Source organism: Micropterus dolomieu, linkage group LG19 (genome assembly GCF_021292245.1).
Source record: "Micropterus dolomieu isolate WLL.071019.BEF.003 ecotype Adirondacks linkage group LG19, ASM2129224v1, whole genome shotgun sequence".
Taxonomy (NCBI): domain Eukaryota; kingdom Metazoa; phylum Chordata; class Actinopteri; order Centrarchiformes; family Centrarchidae; genus Micropterus; species Micropterus dolomieu.
The window spans coordinates 24,436,233-24,454,989 of NC_060168.1; the positions used below are offsets into that span (position 1 = coordinate 24,436,233).

Below are 18,757 nucleotides of genomic sequence, written 5' to 3' on the forward strand. Positions count from 1 at the left end.
CTTTGAGTTACTATTTCTCTACTGTAGCTCGGCAAAGAAATATAAATGAAAAACACAAGCATTAAAAAAACACCACATTAAAACACTTGTAAGATACCAACTTGATTAACTCAGACTGTTGAAGCCTCATATTACCTTCAGCTAAACTGAAACAAGGACAGTGAATTTTGTTACCCATTACTTACATTTGAATTGTTCCTCCTGTCCATAGGACGTACAGGGACCAAAAACTTTCAAAACATGTTTTAAGACCCACTTTAAATGAATTATTACATTTGAATGCATCGTATAATGCCTCATAGATTATGGTGAAAGTAGACATAGAAGTTGTCCTGTCAAATTTTGGGATCCTTTGGAGTATTGAGAATTAAGACGTGTCTAACGTGATCCAACCCTCATCAGTTTGTTTTGAGTTGCTTGTTGTGCCTATTTCAAGATCAAAAAAGCCTCAGAATCATAGTCAAAGTGATACTGAACAAAGGAGGAGGGAGCTCTTAAGCCTTGTCTACAGTACACTTGGTATCAACATGTTATCTGTATCTGAGTAGATTATATGTTTTTAACTGTTAATCAGTACAATGAAGATTGAAAAAAAATAGTTTGATGAATAAAGAAAATAACTGTTAGGGGGCTGGTTATATTGAGGACCCAATTGTAGACACAAAGACCGAAGTAAAAGGAAAATCAGGTTTTATTTAAAAATTCTTCTTCTCCGGAATCAAAAAACCTGAAGCACAAGCAAATTAGAAACACAGGAGTCAGGAAAAAGTCTGGCAACAGGAACTTCAATCACCACCAGTGTCTTTCAAAGTTTTCCGTAGCTTGAGTACCACTGAAGTGAACAAACTATTTGGTGAAGAATGAAGTGCAGAGCCGGGGTTTCAGTACTACTGCAGGGCTTGATTGTGGGATGAATCTCAGGTATGTAGAGGCTCAACAGGTGATTCTCTGATTTGTCTGCCCAGAGAGAGACCAGAGCCCCATGCTCAGTTACATACACACAGAGAAGACAGACAGGAGACAGACGAGTAACACACAGAAGGGAAAAACAGGGGAAACACTGACTGAAACAAGGACTGAGAGGGTGGCAGAGCCAGATCATGATGTGGAGTGCTTGTGATTTTGCTTGTTAAAGTTTAATCAGATTTTACTCTGAGCTAAGCCAAGGAGGTGGGTCAATTCACGTCAAGAAGCATGTGTCTCCCCCTTTTCCACAAAGACATTCATTGTTTGTATAAAATGGTTGTTGCGATTTTTGTATAATAATTGCTAAAAAGTGTACCATAATGATTAGATTAATTCAAACAGAATATACTTAATATGATGTATAAATTTTAGACACAGCTGAGATATAGGGACCTTATAGAGTCACATGCTCTAAGAGGCCTTAGAGTGACAATGTTTGAAATATGACAGAATAAATAAACAAATCTGACTGATGTGTTGTGCAAACCTTTATTCATGAGTTTAAAATTATTATAATGTAACTGTAATTCATTTTGAGTTGATAATAAGATAAAGAGCATAACATGACTTGAACCATGAAGCATATAATGATAGGATCAGTAGTAGGAATGAAAAAGACAATAATAATAAAAAGACTAATTTGAAGCTACTAACTCAGGCCACTGAAGCCTCATATTAGCTTTTTCCAAAGACGTGTGGATGCACTCACTGAGACGAGTTGTGTGCATGAGAAGCCCCCTCATGTTCTCTCATATAACCAGGCCAGACACACATGAAAATGTTATATTCACAAAAAAGAGATTTTATTTTTACAAACCACATCCCCAGATGTTTGAGGATAAATGAAAGAAAGACAATGAATATGTAAACTAATATAATAAAAAGCAGATATGTGATTGTTTGAAAGGTAGACCAAGTGATTCCGCAGGATTGTTGATTTGAACTCAGCTGCCAAACAAATACACCCCTCCCTTTAGTGCTCTGTAAGACGTTCCGCCCCCTAAATTTCAAATCTCTGAGGTTTCTTCAGCGTTGAAACACTTTCGCCTTGCCTTATAACTTTCTTCTGTTTGTATACTCTTTAGACTTTTTCCTCTTTGGTGGTTTCTCTTCCATCTCTCATTCTTCACAGTGCCTGGCATCCAGCATGCTTGAAAGTGCTGATATATAGAAGCCCCCTCCTCCCATCACACAACGCCACCTAATGCATGTTGGCTGGAACAATATTGTGTGGCAAGGTCCACACTGCTTCCTTTTAACTATTTAACAAAAAGTGTATTGATTACAAACACTTACTATCCTATTAATAGCCCTATGAAATGTTTTGAAGTTTAAAAAAAAAAAAAGATTATTATGGATCCCTGGCATGGAAAAGGGTTCGCTGTAGCAGGTTTTTTATCCCCTCTGCCAGAGCACTACTCAACAAAAGTACCTACTAAGTAAAAGATATGTTTGGTTTGGGTGACAATTTGAGTATAAAATGTACAGTGTACAATGTAAATCATTGTCAAAAGTCAGTCCTCTTAACTGAACCACAGTTTATTTGAGGACACACATTCACACTCAGCATTTAACTTGAGAGTACACACTTTCTTCAGTCTCCATCTTTTTTTTCTTCCTTCCTCTATTGGCTTTCCTTCCAGATAAATGCAACGCAGCATAGTTCAGATCATCTTCACTTTTAGTCTGTGCAGCAAATAAAAGGCTCATTATATAGTCATGTTGTTATGGTGCTATTGGGAATTATGTTAATGAAATAAGAGCAAACAATGGAATTTGATATCATTACTTACAATATCATGTAGTGGTTGGCCCAGGTTGTCATGTATTGCTTCCGAAGCGGTACTTTCTATTCCTAACAATGATTGAAAACAGATATATTATGCACTTTTCAATAAGGATTTAGAGCTAATTCAACATGTTTTAATTTAAACATGTAAAAAAAAGATTTAGAACTATTGACATCATGCACTAAAAGTTAAGTTTCATGAGGCATACATGGAACGAACAGCAATTTAGTGGAACAAATAATTGCGTATACATTAATTTATTAATAATCTGCTAAATAACAGACTTCTACTGATATATATTATTTTATCCCAGTTTCAGAACAATGAGGTTTGTTTGTCTGCTCTGTATGATGTTACACTTTCTACACTCTATGAACTTTTCAAGTAAAATATAAAAGTAAATGTTTTCACTAACCTTTAAATTGTTTGTGTATTGCTTTTGGACTTCGATAACAGATGCAAGCAATATTTCCAATCACAGAAATGACCAAGCAGACAATTGCTATCACCAGCGCAATAAATTCAGAATTTGCTGTTTGCTCTAGACAGCAAAGAAAAAAATTTATTAATCATGATATTAACAAGTTGGGAATATCACCTCCAGTAATGAATGCAAAATCATACCGATTTGTAATTTTCTTCCATCTCCAAATAATATCTTCCCACATGTGGCCACAGCACAGTAGTAAGTCCCATCATCAGAGGAGCTGACGTTCTTAGAGAAGTGATAAACACAGCTTTTCTGAGAGTCAGATCTCTTGTCACATTCATCACGTCCATTTCCATCAGTGTAAATGATGTCTGGATGAGATTTATCTGATCTGGCTCTGAACCAGTACACACTGTGATCTCCTGGACATGTCTTATTCTCAGATTCAGAGAGGACTGAACACTGGAGAGTCATCGAGTCTGCTGGACGGTCTGGATCAGATACTGTTGGTCCCTGAATTACAGTATAGTTTGATGTCTTCTGAGTGTTTCCTGTGTAATTCAATACTGTATTAAAATTTCCAAGCACATTTTGAAAGTCTAAGAAGATTTTAAGTATATCGTAAATGTGACTTTAATAATTTGACAAACAGGCTTCTGACATTAAAAGTTCTTATTTTTAAACATTAACACAGTGCAGCTTGAAATCAGTGTCTGAAGCATTTGCAAAACTTAATAATAGTAGATCACACGATTACCTTTTAGTAACAAATATGTCCCACTCCATTCAGGAGTTGCAGTCCACTCTGCTATTTCACAGTGATACATTCCTTCATCTTCTTGGATTGTCCACAGAATGGTTAAGTTGCAATAATTGTTTAAATTGTTTACACTGAATCTCGATTCAGAAAACTCCGGTGCATACTCGGGTTCCTGGGATTTACGCATTGTCACAATTAATTTCAGAGTATCCCCAGCACTTTGCTTATACCATAGGAGTTTTCTATGGCTGATCTCAGTAATAGGCAGAGCACAGAGGAAGGTTACAGGTTCACCAAGTTGAACTGTGGTCACTGGAACCAGCGTATCTGAAGGAAATAAAAACATACAATGCATGAAACCGTAAACAACAAATAGTGTGTGATGTAGAACATGTAATATACAAAAGATAATAGATTAAGGGTAAGATAATGTCTGTGACTAGTTGGCATCCAAATTCTCAACTTAATACATTCACAGAATTAGACAGCACTTACATCCTCGATGAAGAACAAGCAGTGTAACCCATAACAGGATCATCTTGATATTGTCTCTTCTTAGGAACCTTGTTGGTATTTCAGTAAGTATGTCAAACTGTCAAATGAATCTGATTGGCTCTCACAGAACTTAGAATCAAATGGTCACTTCCTGTCACATTGGTCTCATTCTTGTCTCTGTGAAACCTCATTCTTATTCATTCACATAATTTAATGATAATGTTAAAGATTTTAGTTTTTATGAATTCTAGGAACTCTTCAACGTCTGCTTTCATTTTGCAATACTTTTCATCTTTGTTAGGCAGTGTCCATGTTCTGCCCTGACTATGCATGGGGTGCACAACTTTGCAGAGAGCTAAGCGCACTTTCAATTAAAAGTTAAAGGTAATGGACTGCCCAAGTAGTTTTTACTGGAAGCAATTGTGAAACTGTGAAGGCAGTATTGGACAAATGCAATGACAGTTATTACAAATCTGGAAATGATTACATAAACAAATGTTAGACCAAAGGTATTGTAAAAATGAGTTAGTATGGTTACAACAAAACTGGATTCACAAAAGCACAGACTCGCATTTAATTTGTTTACATTGTGCTTCACGTCAGGGATCAAAGTATCACCAGTGAAAGATCAACATAAAGGTCCCATATTATACAAAATCCACTTTTTCATGCCTTTTCAACCTGAATAAGTGCCCGGTGTATCTAAAGAAAACTATGAGAAAAACCATCTTCTCTCTATTTCTCCTTCTCAGTTCCTTAGTAAATTTGTGTGTTAGCCTCCTTCTTGATGTCATGGAGGGGTCAGCGTAGCATTACACCTCCTCCAGCCGTTAAGCGCAGTAGACACACCCGCCCAGTGAACACATGCTGAACACCCCTCTCTTCATGAGGGCAAGTAGCACTCTGTTAACCTTTTCAGTTCATTAAGTCCATAAAACAACAGCGATCCCACAGTATACTATAGGGTAATAAGACCTGAATTATTATTGTACATGTCCTGTTTCTATGTTATTTTTCATATGTGGGTGATCTGCGGTCTAACATTACTAATCATGCTTATAATAAATTATTACTGCGTGAGCTCTTTGTGATACAGATCAGAAGCATTAAAGTGCTGCATAAACTTCTGTGAGTCACTGGAGTTTGATTTCCACACGTGGGTCCTTAAGATGCAGGATGACAATCGCCGAAGCTGTCCAATCAACAACTTACCTGTAAGTCTGTGTAACGTCATGGTTACTTCTCTTGGTTTGTTTGTAAAAATGCAGTGTGGACATGAACAGGACCAGAATTAAAATGCAACAGTGTATAATTTTTTTAAAACTTCAGACAAAATGAATCGAGCTACAGGTGTGAAAGCACCCTTAAATACCAACACACCAAGCTTCCAGTCTGTGCAGAATCAGCTAGGACGGCTACCTGAATGGCTAAATCAGCTAACTTGCTAGCAGCAGCAGCAGTAGTTAGCGCCTAAACTAAGTAACAAACTCCTTCATTTAGTAACAGTTGAGCCAGAGCAGCCAGAGGACATCAGAGCGAAAACCTCTCTGCTCTGGGAAGTTGCCACAGAAGAAAGTGGTGTGCTAGTCTTTACGACCACTCAAAGCGCTTTTACACTACATTGCATTCACCATTCACACACATTCATACACTGAGCCTAAGTGCTCAAACAGAAACTAAGATTCACACACATTCATACACTGGTGGTAGCCAACAGGCAACTTGTTTTTCCTCCAGATCCACAGCCTCCCCAACAGAGGTGCTCAAGAAATGGAAAGGCAAGGTTTAAGAAAACAAATACAAGATCCAAAAAACACTGGGAAATCACTAAGAATGGTCTGGGACTCTTCACATGTAAGACAAAGACAACTGCCACTGAGACAAAAAGGAAAACACAGACTACATACACTAGTAAGAGAGGGGAGCCTAACTAGACACATGTAAAACTTGTCAGGCAGGGGTGGAAAATCAAAATTGAGGGGAAACATACAAAGGCAGGATGTAAAGTTACTGACACAAGGAAGGGAACTAGCTGGTTCTGTGCTAGCCGACTGATTAACTGCAGTCTGGATGCTGTCTGACTCTAGAGCAATGTCTAGCAGAAAAGAGACCAGAGAATTGGACGACAGAGAATCTCGACATTGTTTGGATGCCCGCCTTATTTGGGGTCCTGTCTTGAGGGCCCTTAAATGAGACTCATTGGGATCAGGAGGATGAGGATTCCTCCTCATTGTACTTACTATATAGCAAACACTTACTTGATAGTAAGCAGTACATTTACACATTTGGAATTTGGACACAAATAAAATATCAGACACCACACACCATATAAGGCATTATTGGGGTGATTTTGGCCCATGTTTAACACTTTTTTGTGTTGACAAAACCTTATTTTGTCTGTGCTAATATTTTCTTCTTGTTTTGTATTGTTTTTTTTCTACCCATAACAGTGTTCCTCTCTGTGTTATTTTCCTTCCAGGTTACTCACAGGTAAAATTTGGAGTGGTTATCTGACCTGAGGTCATGCACCTTGTTTGGCTGGGCCTATGGCCTGGGGCCAGGCTATTAAAGCTGGCTCCTTATGCTGTTTCACCATCAATACCTATACTTTAGTTTTTTCTTTGATTTGGCTATACAGCACTACACACCCTGACCTACAGACTTCATTAACTTTTATTTGTCTTAGTTATGAATCTAATAATGGTTAATTTACTTAAAATCCCCTGTGCTCTCCATCTGTGTTTAGCTCATTGAGGCTGGACTGGGACACAAGTCCACAGATGTGTGCCCATTAGAGAACGTGTGGGCCTGGCTGAACATTTCTCTCAAAATAACACTGACCAACAATGTAGCAGCTTATGTATTTAAAAACATTCTTACATGTCTAGTGTGCTAACAAGAGTGATAGAGTTTATGCCTGGTTTCAAGCTTTCCTATAGAATTATTTCATTGGCACTTAAACATGTCAGATTTACCAGTGACCTCTGACCAACTGAACACAAACAAACAGCTAGGAGAGCAAACACTGATGATACTCTTTTCTTCCTCTCTTGGAAGTGTGGATATTGTTTTGTTAAAATAGAAAAATAATATGTAAATGTCTCATACTTGTATTTCTAGTCTTTTTGACCACTCAAAGCGCTTTTATACTACATCTGCATTCACCAGTCATACACTGAGCCTAAGTGCTCAAACAGAAACTAACATTCACACACTGGCGGAACAGCCAGGGGCAATTCAGGGTTCAGTATCTTGCCCAAGGACACTTTGACACACAACCAGGGATTGAACCACCAACCTTCCGATTAACAGCCAACCCGCTCTACCTCCTGAGCCACAGCCGCCCCAATATTTACAGCCATGACAAAAAAAAGTCAGTCAAAAGATCTTAAACTCAACCCTGGCTCAATGATGACACCTGTGCTCATAGGCAATTATGTAGGAATGCAGAGTGACAGAAGACAGGCTTCATGTCTCATTTGACATGATGAGAATCTGATCATATCTTGTCATAAAGTATATTTATTTATTAAGAATGAAGCAACAAATCTGAGGAATCATTTTCTTTACAATACATATAAAACAATGAAATATACACGTGTTTTAAGTTATCCAAAATAAAATAAAAATTTCCAACTTGGTGAAATTAAGCACCGTGGCTGCTTAGTAAGTACATTTCTCACACAGTGTGCAAACCAAAATTACACGAGGCTTAAAGGCTCTATTGTGTGTAGACTGTTAATCCAACCCAAGAGTCCTGACATCAGTGTAGATGCTCTCTTCCTCCTCTGTTTTTGCATCCCTTCTCTCTGATCTGCCAGATTTCCTACCAGCGAAGGTTGGTGCAGAATAAACCAATGAGTCCTCATCTGTCTGAGAAAATATATGGAGACATGCTAAGAGTGGGCAGATGAAACCATTATACAATTAAAGAGAAAGACATGCTGATAACTTTTTAGCTACATCTGATCTTGATAAACCTTACCTTCTGACTTTGCTGATCACTGGCATTGGCTGTTGCAGCATTTATTTGCAGAACAACAGCAGCTGTATCATAAAATAAAAACACAGCATTGATGTGAATCCAGTTTTGGCAAAAACTCTTTGATGGATTGATGCATGAGTGAATTTGCTTACCATTGCAACAACCACAAGAATTTCTCTTGAGTTTCTTGATTGTATAACTGAGGAAGGCTATAACAATCACACATATAGCCAAAGCAGCACATAACAGAATGAGAATTGTATAGTCCTTCTGCAAATCCCTCATGTTGATTGCTGACACAACGTGAAAAGGAGCAAATAATAAAAAGCAAGCAATTAGTAAAAGTGTAATTAAGAGAAATTTATCATTTATGATGTTATGGTACATGAAGATCAAATCTTTCTCACAATTATGCTATCTTTGTCATTATATTGAATTATGATGCAGTTACCTTCAGTTTCGGGTTTTGATCTGTTTCCACAAAATATGTCCCCACATGTGGCCACAGCACAGTAATAAGTTCCAGCATCAGAGGAGCTGATGTTTTTAAAGATGTTCTTGCTGTAGAAACACTTCTTTGTTGAGAATCCCTCACTGTCGTCAACACTATTTCCTTGACTATAAATAAAACTTGGATGAGACTGATGTGATCCATCTCTAAAACAACACACATTGAGTTCTCCTGGACATGTTTTGTTCTCAGAGTCAGAGAGGACTGAACACTGCAGAGTCACCGAGTCTCCTGGACGGACTGGATCAGATGGAGGGACTGTAGTGATAGCAGATTCTTGTGCACACAAAACAGAATCAGATGATTTAAAACAAAGCATTTCATTTTTTTAAATTTCTGTATGAATTATGCAAACATGTTAAGTTAGTTACGTTATATGTACAAGTAAGGAAATTAAGGTTTGTAAATTACTATTGGAACTCATAATGAACATTTTGAGGAATCTGAAAAATCTGTTGCTATTTGTGCTGTATTTACCTTCAACTTTCAGGTCTGTTCCACTCAAAAATGTAAAGTTTTGCTGATGTATTTTCATACAGACGTAAACTGCAGTATCACTTAGCTTTGCTTCTGTGATATGCAGAACAAATGTTCCAGGCTCTTCTTTGGTTTTAATGTGACGCTCAACACCCTCAAAGCTAAATGTTTTTCCTACAACTTCAGGAAAGTTTCCTGAAACAAGCCTGATCCAAAACATGCTTCCTGTACCTTTGCGGGTACATGTCAGTTTCACATAATCTCCAACAGCAACGATCTTTGTCTCAAAGATAGGATCATCTGTGCATCCTGAAATAACAGCATTTTACATTAACAACAGAGAAAGAATCATGTACACCCTCTCCTCAATTACTGTCACAGGATTACAACACTTAAAATATATTTGAGGAGTAAATCTGAAATTTCTACATATACTTACGCCCAACTCTGAACATCAGCAGTAAATAAAATATAATCAGCATTTTCAGGTTATTCCACTTCAGACTGCAGTTAAATTAGAATGCATTATAAGATGTTTCACAGTAATGTAACCATATCAAGTGGGAGGAAACAAATACACAGCATTCTGATAGGCGTCATGTTGGCGTTTCACTTTACTACCACAGTGGAAATAATCTCAACTATCTTTCCAACCTAAACACATGAAACTACACCAACAGCAAGCTTTCATGTTTCATGGTGGGTTTCTATAACTGACATTGAAACACAAGAGATGATTTGATCTTTACGTGAATTACAGTAATGCAAAACAATCTGATTCACAACATTTTCCTATATATTTTGAAAATATTTTGATGGACGTTTCAGCTGGTACTAACTAATATGGTCAAGATGTTTAGGACACGCACACACACACACCCAAATGACATGTCATTTTACCTTTTGGGGGTAATCAATCAAGAGAATTTCCCTTAACACAAGGGGAGGAAGAAGAGACAATATGACATAATACAGCACGTTATTATGTTGTATATCTTTAGTGTGTTCTTATCCTTTAATGTTGTATTTCCATACTCTCCTTTTAACTTTGTTTTTGTTCTCTTACTCCTGAAGGAAATATATTGCTCTCTATATTTTCAAAAAAAAGCTGCTAAATGCTCCACTATGTTCACCAGCTAGCAGCTAACCTTGTCACTCTACTGTTTGGTACTGCACAGATAGCACACAGCTGGATTATCAGAACATTTTGCTGAAAATGGAGACTTGATGTACTACTGAATTAAAGGAAATCAGAATCAGCACTAAAGGTCTTGGTGATATGAATGGTGATGCATTCACTTCAGGCCAGTTCATAGTTCCTCATCTGTATTTCGTCATCTGCCCAAGTGCACGAGAGACTGCACGAATCCCTGTGTGGATGTTCGTGTATGACTGCGTGGACTATGTGTGCTAGAAAAGCAATCTGATGATATGTATAAAAGTCCATGTGTGTCCACATCTGTACTGAAGTATGATCGAGGCTTTACTGTTGTATGCACTGAAGTGCATTTGATAGGTGATGAAACTGTTTAGCTTAGGGATAATGCGAACAAATTACATTGTCAGTGACTTTGAATCTTTCAACTGAATTGAACAAAATGACTTGAATCAGCACAGAGATTTGTGTTGCTTCTGGCAACAACTCTGACAAGAGCAGTGAAATAAACCAAACAGTTATATTGTGGGCCGTAAAATCAAAACAATAAGCAGAAGCCCTCCCCTAGAGCTGAGGGGAACTTCAGGGTCAGGTGTTGATTCATTGTGATTTTGTTTTTACATGTGGTCTCCCTCACATACATCCATTGTTGATATTATCACATCATCAATGATGACCCACTTACTACCTGTAGTAAAACCCATCAGAAGGAAGAGCGCAGACTAGAGAGTGGTAGGAGGGCTGTTACATCATCTTACCACTATACCTGCTTAATTCTCAGTCAGGGGAGTGAGAGGCAGGACTAGATCACCACTCTATCACAGCACTATCACAGAAACTCATTCAGCTATGTTAAATTTAGATAACTTTATAAAAAGGAAGCTTTTTACGGTAGACAGCCTCACAATAACAGTAACACCTGTCAATATCATAGAGTCCAGTACAACACAACAAACTCTGGCATCAAAAAAGGGGGAGTGTCTGGCACAACTTCACTTACTTAACAAGATGTATAGAGACTGAAAATAAATAAGACAACTGAAAGTTGTTATATATAAGTTATACAGATGCATTCTGATGCAACAAATGGTGCATGGAAACTTAAGTATTGTTGTGGTTGGGCTTAAAACTAAGGTATCAACACCTTTTCTTCTTTTCTCACACTTTTTTTTTGTCCCAGGCAGTTGCACTGCTGTTTTACCAGTTTTAAAAAGACAAGGGGAAAAAGACTACAAACTACTATTTTTATGATTATAAATATCCCAACAACTTACAAGAGAAAGGGTATAGAAATTCTAGGTCATGACTGTTTTTCAACACACCTCTCTGCGGTATGGTGCTTTTCATTGATAGTTGCTGTCAGAGGGGGGATGTATTTATCATTCACTGGTCCCACCCTGGTCTTTTCATCTCATGTTTAAGTTTGCCTGATTAACTTCAAATATGTTTGAAAGCCATGCTAATGTATGTTCCAATGTGCATCATGTCAATCCATTTCTTTCAAAATTTTACCAAAACATGAACCAATAAGAAGATTCTATATTTTGAGATTGCAGATGCACATGGTTGTAGATGTGGTTGTATCTTTAGAAACACAAGATACATTATTTGAACTTAAAATGAGCACATTGACAAGTAAGAACAACTAAAAACATTTTAATTTGTTTAACTGCAACTAGACTGCTGAAGCCTCAGGTAGCTCTCCCCTCACTGCATATCCTGTTAAAGCACATAGTCAGGTCTGTTCTGAGTAAACAGCCTTGATGGTTGGTCAAAGAGCAGAGAAACGGCCCACCGCAGCCTATCTGTCAGTGCAGCTGCTACATGTGGTTTTTGCTTGTTGTACAGACATGAAGAAGGCCTCTACAAAGTACAGAGTACCAGTACTTTTCTCATTATGTGTTTATTGTTATTAAATATGCTTCTGTTGAGGAATGTTGTGGTGGACAGATACACAGCATTTCATCGTCAAAACCACTGGCAAAAACTCCTAGCTGTCTGTCTCCTAGGCACTCTGTCTCTCTCTCTCTCTCTCTCTCTCTCCCGTAAAGCTAACCAAGTTTAAAAAAAAGTGAAGTCCAAAATATGAAGTCAAAAACATGAGCAGTTTAACTTGCATTTGGCCTTTGCACATCAGAAAGTCATGCCAAACATGATAAAGGAAACAATCAATAAAATTCAACTTGGTGTGATTCATTATTGTTATGGGTTGATAAATTCTCCTAAACATCAAACATCTATGACATTAAATGTATCTGGTTCTCAGTGCTACTGTGGGAGAGAATCAGCTAATCAGCTTTTTGGTGATGCCTTTGGTGGCATCACCAAAAATGTCAAGTTGTCGATTGTGCTTCATGAAATGTTAGGACATAAAAAATCTTCGAATATGTTCACATGTGAACAAGGACACTTTGAGTGATGTACTGAGTGACAGAGCAATATTAGAATCACTACAGCCATTCCGCTATTGTGGCAAAAATATACATTTGAGAATATATATCATATAAATCTGCATGAGTTGGTGTTAATGGTCAAATCAGTGACACGTGTATTTGAAGGAAATTTGAAGGTCAATTTTGATATTGGCTTATCTGTCTGTTCTTCTGTCCCACTCTACTTTCACATTTGTCTGCCTCTGACTTTGTTGTAATTCTCAGCATCTAATGGTAGCAGTCATCCATCCATCCATCTTCAACTGCTTATCCTGCGTACAGGGCCGCAGGGGGCTGGAGCCAATCCCAGCCGACATCGGGCCTAAGGCAGGGTACACCCTGGACAGGTCACCAGTCCATCGCAGGGTTACAGTCATACACAAACCAAATAAGCACAGACACATCTCAGAAACCAACTAACCTACTGTCAATCACTATCAAAACTCTGTCCATCACTAGAACACAATATCAAGTTTCCACAGATCCACACATATCACCTAAACTTAGGTTACACTGCAATCAAAACATTTTTATTGGATGAATAGTCACATAGGCACTAAATTAATCTAATCACTGACTTGATTTGCATATAATACGTTCAGATGACACACAATGTAAAGTAATTTCTTACACTAATTGAATCCTGCGATGATTGAAACTCTAGTTATTGTCAAAATAAACAAATCATGGCTAGCAAATTAAACATGAAACATCAAAATGAAGTAAACAGGTTTTTAGTTTTATATTAATTTAATCTTATGTATGTTTATGTTTTAAGCAAGGAAGTACCACATATACACAAAGATCAGTTTTACATTGCATGGATACAGTATATACAGTACAGGAGAAGTTAACAGCTTTAAATCTACACTGCTCAAAACAATTAAGGAAACAATCACACATCAGATGTTGATGGACAAAATGGTTCAAAGTTCAATATCTGCTGTATATTGTATAATTTGTTGAGAACAAAATGAGGTCAACAATGGTAACAATGGTCAGTCCAAACTAAAATTACCAACCGATTGATGGCTGGATTCAAAATCACACTGACTTTCATCACAGCAACTCAAAATGTGACTTGGTAGTGTGTTAGGCCTTCACGTGCCTGTATGCACTCTTGACAAACGTCTGGGCATGCTCCTGATGAGATGGTGGTTTGTGTCCTGGGGGATCATAAAAAGTAAGTTTTGGTTTGGGTGTCAGTTTGTGTATAAAATGTACAGCATGTTGTTATATGTGAGGTAATGTATGTATAGATGGTGGAAACAAATTTGCTGAAAAGGACAATAAAGAATCTAATCTAATCTAACCTGCTCCCAGACCTGGACCAGGGCATCCGTGAGCTCCTGGACAGCCTGTGGCCCTACTTGGCAGCGTCAGATGCAACGATACATAATGTCAAAGGTTCTCAGTTGGATTCAGGTCTGGGAAACGTGAAGGCCAGTTAATGGCATCTATTGTTATGAGTCTGCTGTTCTCCTCCCTACCCCTTGTGCCTATGTTCTTCTCTCTCCCAGTGTCTCCTGTTAGTCTCGCTGGTGGCATCCGAAAAGTAAAAAAAATCTCCTTTCCTAACCACCTTTCCTTGACCTCAATGGAAAACATCATTTAGCATCTGTGACTGAAGTAAATTTAATTAATGATATTGCTGAAGGCTGACAATACATAACATACATGCTGCAACATTATCCACACTTTGATCAAGTTACAAGACCAGTAACACAGCTCGCACGGGTCTCAGTTAGGCCTGTTGTTGACAGTTTAAGACATATGCATATCAGCAAGTTATGGCATAAGAGAGAAAAGGCTTAATAGCCAATGGTAACTTACATAGTAATCAACATCCTTTATCCGTCATGGTCGGTGATTTCTCTTTTTTATTATTGTGAAAAACACTTTATGGCTTATTTCAACAACCCGAAACATAAAATGGCATTGATATTAGATTACAAAAAAGCCCCCAAAAAAAGGGATTTTGCTAAATGTGGTCAATGGATTTTATCGTTTGAGATTGAGAACGTGCATTGCTTTAAATGTTGCCGCCGCAAGGAATTGTGGGACGGCATTCTCTCCTTTCCTTTCGTAAAGGATAGTCCGGTGTACCCTATGCTAAAGGACATAGGAAAGGAAGCACTGAGGCACCTTTCCTTTGCTTTTAGAGAATTCGACCAGCTCGTATCATTACTGCCACTGAAATACTTCCAGGTCACTTCTCTCAGTAAGCAAAAAAGACTTTTTGGACGCAGCCCCTGTCTGTCTATGTGTTGTCTGTGTGCCTGTCTGGGTGTGGCTTCTCACTCTGGCCCTGTGCTCCACCTCCACCTGCACACCTGATCCGCATTCTAATAATCAACACTCAACCTGGTTCTTCACCTCACTCTTCCCCAGATCAGTGTACCTTAGTGGTATTTGTGCTGCGCCCAACAATCTCATGTAGTACAGTATATTCTGTTGTTTGTTTCTTGTGAGATCTTACTTACTTTGTCTCCCTGTGCTCAGGCTCACTGCCTGCCTAGTGGACCTGCCGTCTGTCACGCCCCGCTCACTGCCTGCCTGGAAATTCACTCGTTGGTCTCCATTCCCTGGTCTGCCCACTACTCTGCTCCGGCCCTCTTTTCAATAAACTTTAAAATCCTGGTTTTGAACTGCCTTGAGTCTGCTTTTGAGTCCTGTCACCTAGTCAGTTGTAACATTTATGCCCTTGTTATCCAGAAACTGCCTGCACACTCTGGCCACATGAGGCCAGGCATTGTCCTGCACCAAGAGGAACCCAGGGCCCACTGCACCAGCATATGGTCTGACAATGGCTCATTCCGGTACCTAACAGCAGTCAGGGTACAGCTCTGTCCAGCTCTCTTTGCGTAATGGCCCATCTCCTGGTATCTCCTCCATGCTCTTGAGACTGTGCTAGGAGACACAGCAAACCTTCTTGCGACGGCTTATACGGATGTGCCATCCTGGAGGAGCTGGACTACCTGTGTAACCTGAATGTGCTGAAGGTACTGGCTCATGCTACCAGAAGTGACAAGGACACAAGCAAAATGCAAAACTAGAGAGAAAAATCTGTCAGGAAGGATAAGGACAGAGCAATTCCCTGTGGCCACACCCTGCAAAACAATTCCCTTTTAGTAAGTTGTCTTGCTGTTGCCTCTCCAGAACACCTGTCATTTGCACCAAAACAAGGGACACTGATTCACAGCTAATGCTTCCTGACTGATAAAGTTTAATTGACTTGACATTATACTATGATAAGTAAGTGTTCCCATAATTATTTTGAGCATGTACATATCTATGATTAAAAACAGACTGGACAAAATATAATGTCAAAATTATACATTAAACAATTTAAACTCTTTCATTTTAAAGTATTGCTACCAATATCAGATGTGAAATTGATGTATAGAATATTTCTCTGCAAATCCAGTGGATTGTTAATCAATAACAAAAGGCCTGACATCAATGTAGATCGTCTCTCCCTCTGCTGCTTTTACATTCCTTCTCTCTGCTCTGCCAGTTTTCCTCTTGGTGAAGGTTGGTGCAGAATAAGCCAATGATTCCTCATCTCTCTGAGAAAGTATGTGGAAAAATGTTATGAGATAGCCGATGTTACTGTTTACATAATGCTGAATAAAAAAGATTTCTTTATATACCTTACCTGCTGTCTTTGCTGATCTACAGTGTCTGTTGCAGCATTTATTCGAAGAGCAACGGCAGCTATTATAAAATGAAAACAAATGTATTAAAGATGCTGTGCATTCGTTTACACAAATCAGTAACGTAAGTCATGTAAAGTTATCTTTTGCAAAATACTGTTAATTAAGATTAATGTATGAGAAACTTCACTTACTTTTGCAACAACCACAAGATGTTTTCTTGATGATATAAATCAGAAAGGCAATAACAATCAGACTTACAACCAAAGCTGCACACAACAGAAACAAAATAGTTTTGGCCTTCTGCAAATCCCATATGTTGAGTGCTGAAACAACATGAAAAGGAGTAGAAAAATAAAAGTAAATTACTATTTTGATAAAGTGACAATGCATAAGGAACAAATGTGTTAGTTTACTTTTATACATCTTATCATGTTTTTCTATAATGTCTAATTATCAGCAAAATCACAATCAAATGTTCCTCCCATGAATTCTGGCAAGTTTCTCAAAACACGCCTGATCCAAAATATGATCTTAAAGGATTCTGCCAGCTTTTTAATGATTAATATGAAAATAATAAGCAGTTACCTTCAATGTTCAATTTTGTTCCATTTCCAAATAATATCTCTCCACATGTGGCCACAGCACAGTAATACGTCCCAGCATCAGAGGAGCTGATGTTCTTGGAGAAGTTGTAGACACATTTTTGTGGTGTGCGATCCTCAGGACTCCTCTCACATTCATCACCACTGTTTCTATGAGCATAAATGACACTGGGATGAGACTCTGATCCGACTCTGAACCAGTACACACGGTGTTCTCCTGGACATGTGTTGTTCTCTGAGTCAGAGTGGACTGAACACTGCAGAGTCACTGAGTCTCCTGGGCGAACTGGATCAGATGGAGGGACTTGAATGATGGCAGTGATATCTGGTTCTGGTCCTGGGAAATACATGCAAATAAACATGCTTTACTCACTTTGATGCAAATAAAAGTAGTTAAAATGTTGATATGTGATTTATAAATTATGGAACTGTGTACTATCGTTATCTGTATGTAGGAGAATTTTACCATATAACTTGCTTTTATAAATTATGTCTGATGTAAGCATGATCAAAACATTTATTTTATATAATGTGAAACAACTGCTTGCTGTATTTTGTTTACCTTTAATTCTCAGAAATGTTCGTTTTAAAATTGTCATTTTGAGTTGGTTTGCTTTTATACAGTAGTAAAATCCAGTATCACTGAGTTCTGTTTCATTAATATGGAGAAAAAATTTTCCAGGCTCTTGATTTGCTGTAATGCGCGGAGTCTTATTAACAGCATTATAATCAAAGGCTAATGTTCCTCCCAAAAGTTCAGGAAAGACTCCAGAAACAAGCCTGATCCAGAACAAGGTTTCTGTAGACTTGCAGGTACACGTCAGTTTCACATAATCTCCAACACCAACTGTCTTTGTCTCAATGATCTCCACATCTGAGCATCCTGAAAAGACACACATTTACATTAATAGCAGAGATAAAGTCAGTGCCCTTGTGGGAACATGACAAAACATCAAATATATATATCTAGAGTGAATCTGACATTTCTACACATACTTACGCCCCACTCTGACCATCAGCAGTAAAGAAAAAACAATCAGCATTTTCTAGTTAATTCCACTTATGACTGCTGTTAAAACATATTGAGGAGGTTTCTCCTTAATGTAATCATATAAGTGGGAGGGAACAATTTCAGAGTAATCTGATTGGCCTTTCATTATGTTGACATTCACTGTACTACCACAGTGGAAATAATCTCAACCATCTTTCCAACCTAAACAAATGTACAACACCACCATCAAGCTTTTGTTTAATGGTGGGTTTCTATAACTGACATTGAAAAACAAAAGATGAATGGAACTTAATTTGAATAGTAGTCTAAAACAATCTGTGGAATACAAATATGTGGATTAACTTTTCAGCTGATGATATAGTCAAGGTTTTCAGGAAACACATATATCACCCTAAATTACAATTGATTTTACCTTGTGGAGGTCATGGATTAAGAGAATTTCCCTTAACACAAGGGGGGAGAAAGACATTTTCATTCACTCA

General features: G+C 38.0%; 3 protein-coding genes across 3 annotated transcripts; all 3 read right to left on the minus strand.

Moving 5' to 3' along the window:
- Nucleotides 1-2,529: 2,529 nt before the first annotated feature.
- LOC123957086 lies at nucleotides 2,530-4,484 on the minus strand. Its single transcript, XM_046029661.1, has 6 exons — nucleotides 4,442-4,484; nucleotides 3,944-4,273; nucleotides 3,381-3,737; nucleotides 3,172-3,297; nucleotides 2,760-2,821; nucleotides 2,530-2,652 (listed from the first exon to the last, which is right to left on the minus strand). The coding sequence occupies exons 1-6, from the start codon at nucleotides 4,482-4,484 to the stop codon at nucleotides 2,530-2,532; spliced, it is 1,041 nt and encodes a 346-aa protein (XP_045885617.1).
- A 3,517-nt stretch (nucleotides 4,485-8,001) lies between these two features.
- On the minus strand, nucleotides 8,002-15,346 carry LOC123957300. Its single transcript, XM_046029995.1, has 6 exons — nucleotides 15,304-15,346; nucleotides 9,646-9,723; nucleotides 8,878-9,213; nucleotides 8,579-8,719; nucleotides 8,427-8,488; nucleotides 8,002-8,314 (listed from the first exon to the last, which is right to left on the minus strand). Exons 1-6 carry the CDS (start codon nucleotides 15,344-15,346, stop codon nucleotides 8,180-8,182), a joined length of 795 nt encoding a protein of 264 aa, XP_045885951.1. The 3' UTR covers nucleotides 8,002-8,179.
- LOC123957089 lies at nucleotides 15,275-17,999 on the minus strand. The gene is made up of 5 exons (XM_046029664.1): nucleotides 17,826-17,999; nucleotides 17,247-17,600; nucleotides 16,853-16,984; nucleotides 16,661-16,719; nucleotides 15,275-16,571 (listed from the first exon to the last, which is right to left on the minus strand). Exons 1-5 carry the CDS (start codon nucleotides 17,860-17,862, stop codon nucleotides 16,437-16,439), a joined length of 717 nt encoding a protein of 238 aa, XP_045885620.1. The 5' UTR covers nucleotides 17,863-17,999; the 3' UTR covers nucleotides 15,275-16,436.
- Nucleotides 18,000-18,757: the final 758 nt, after the last annotated feature.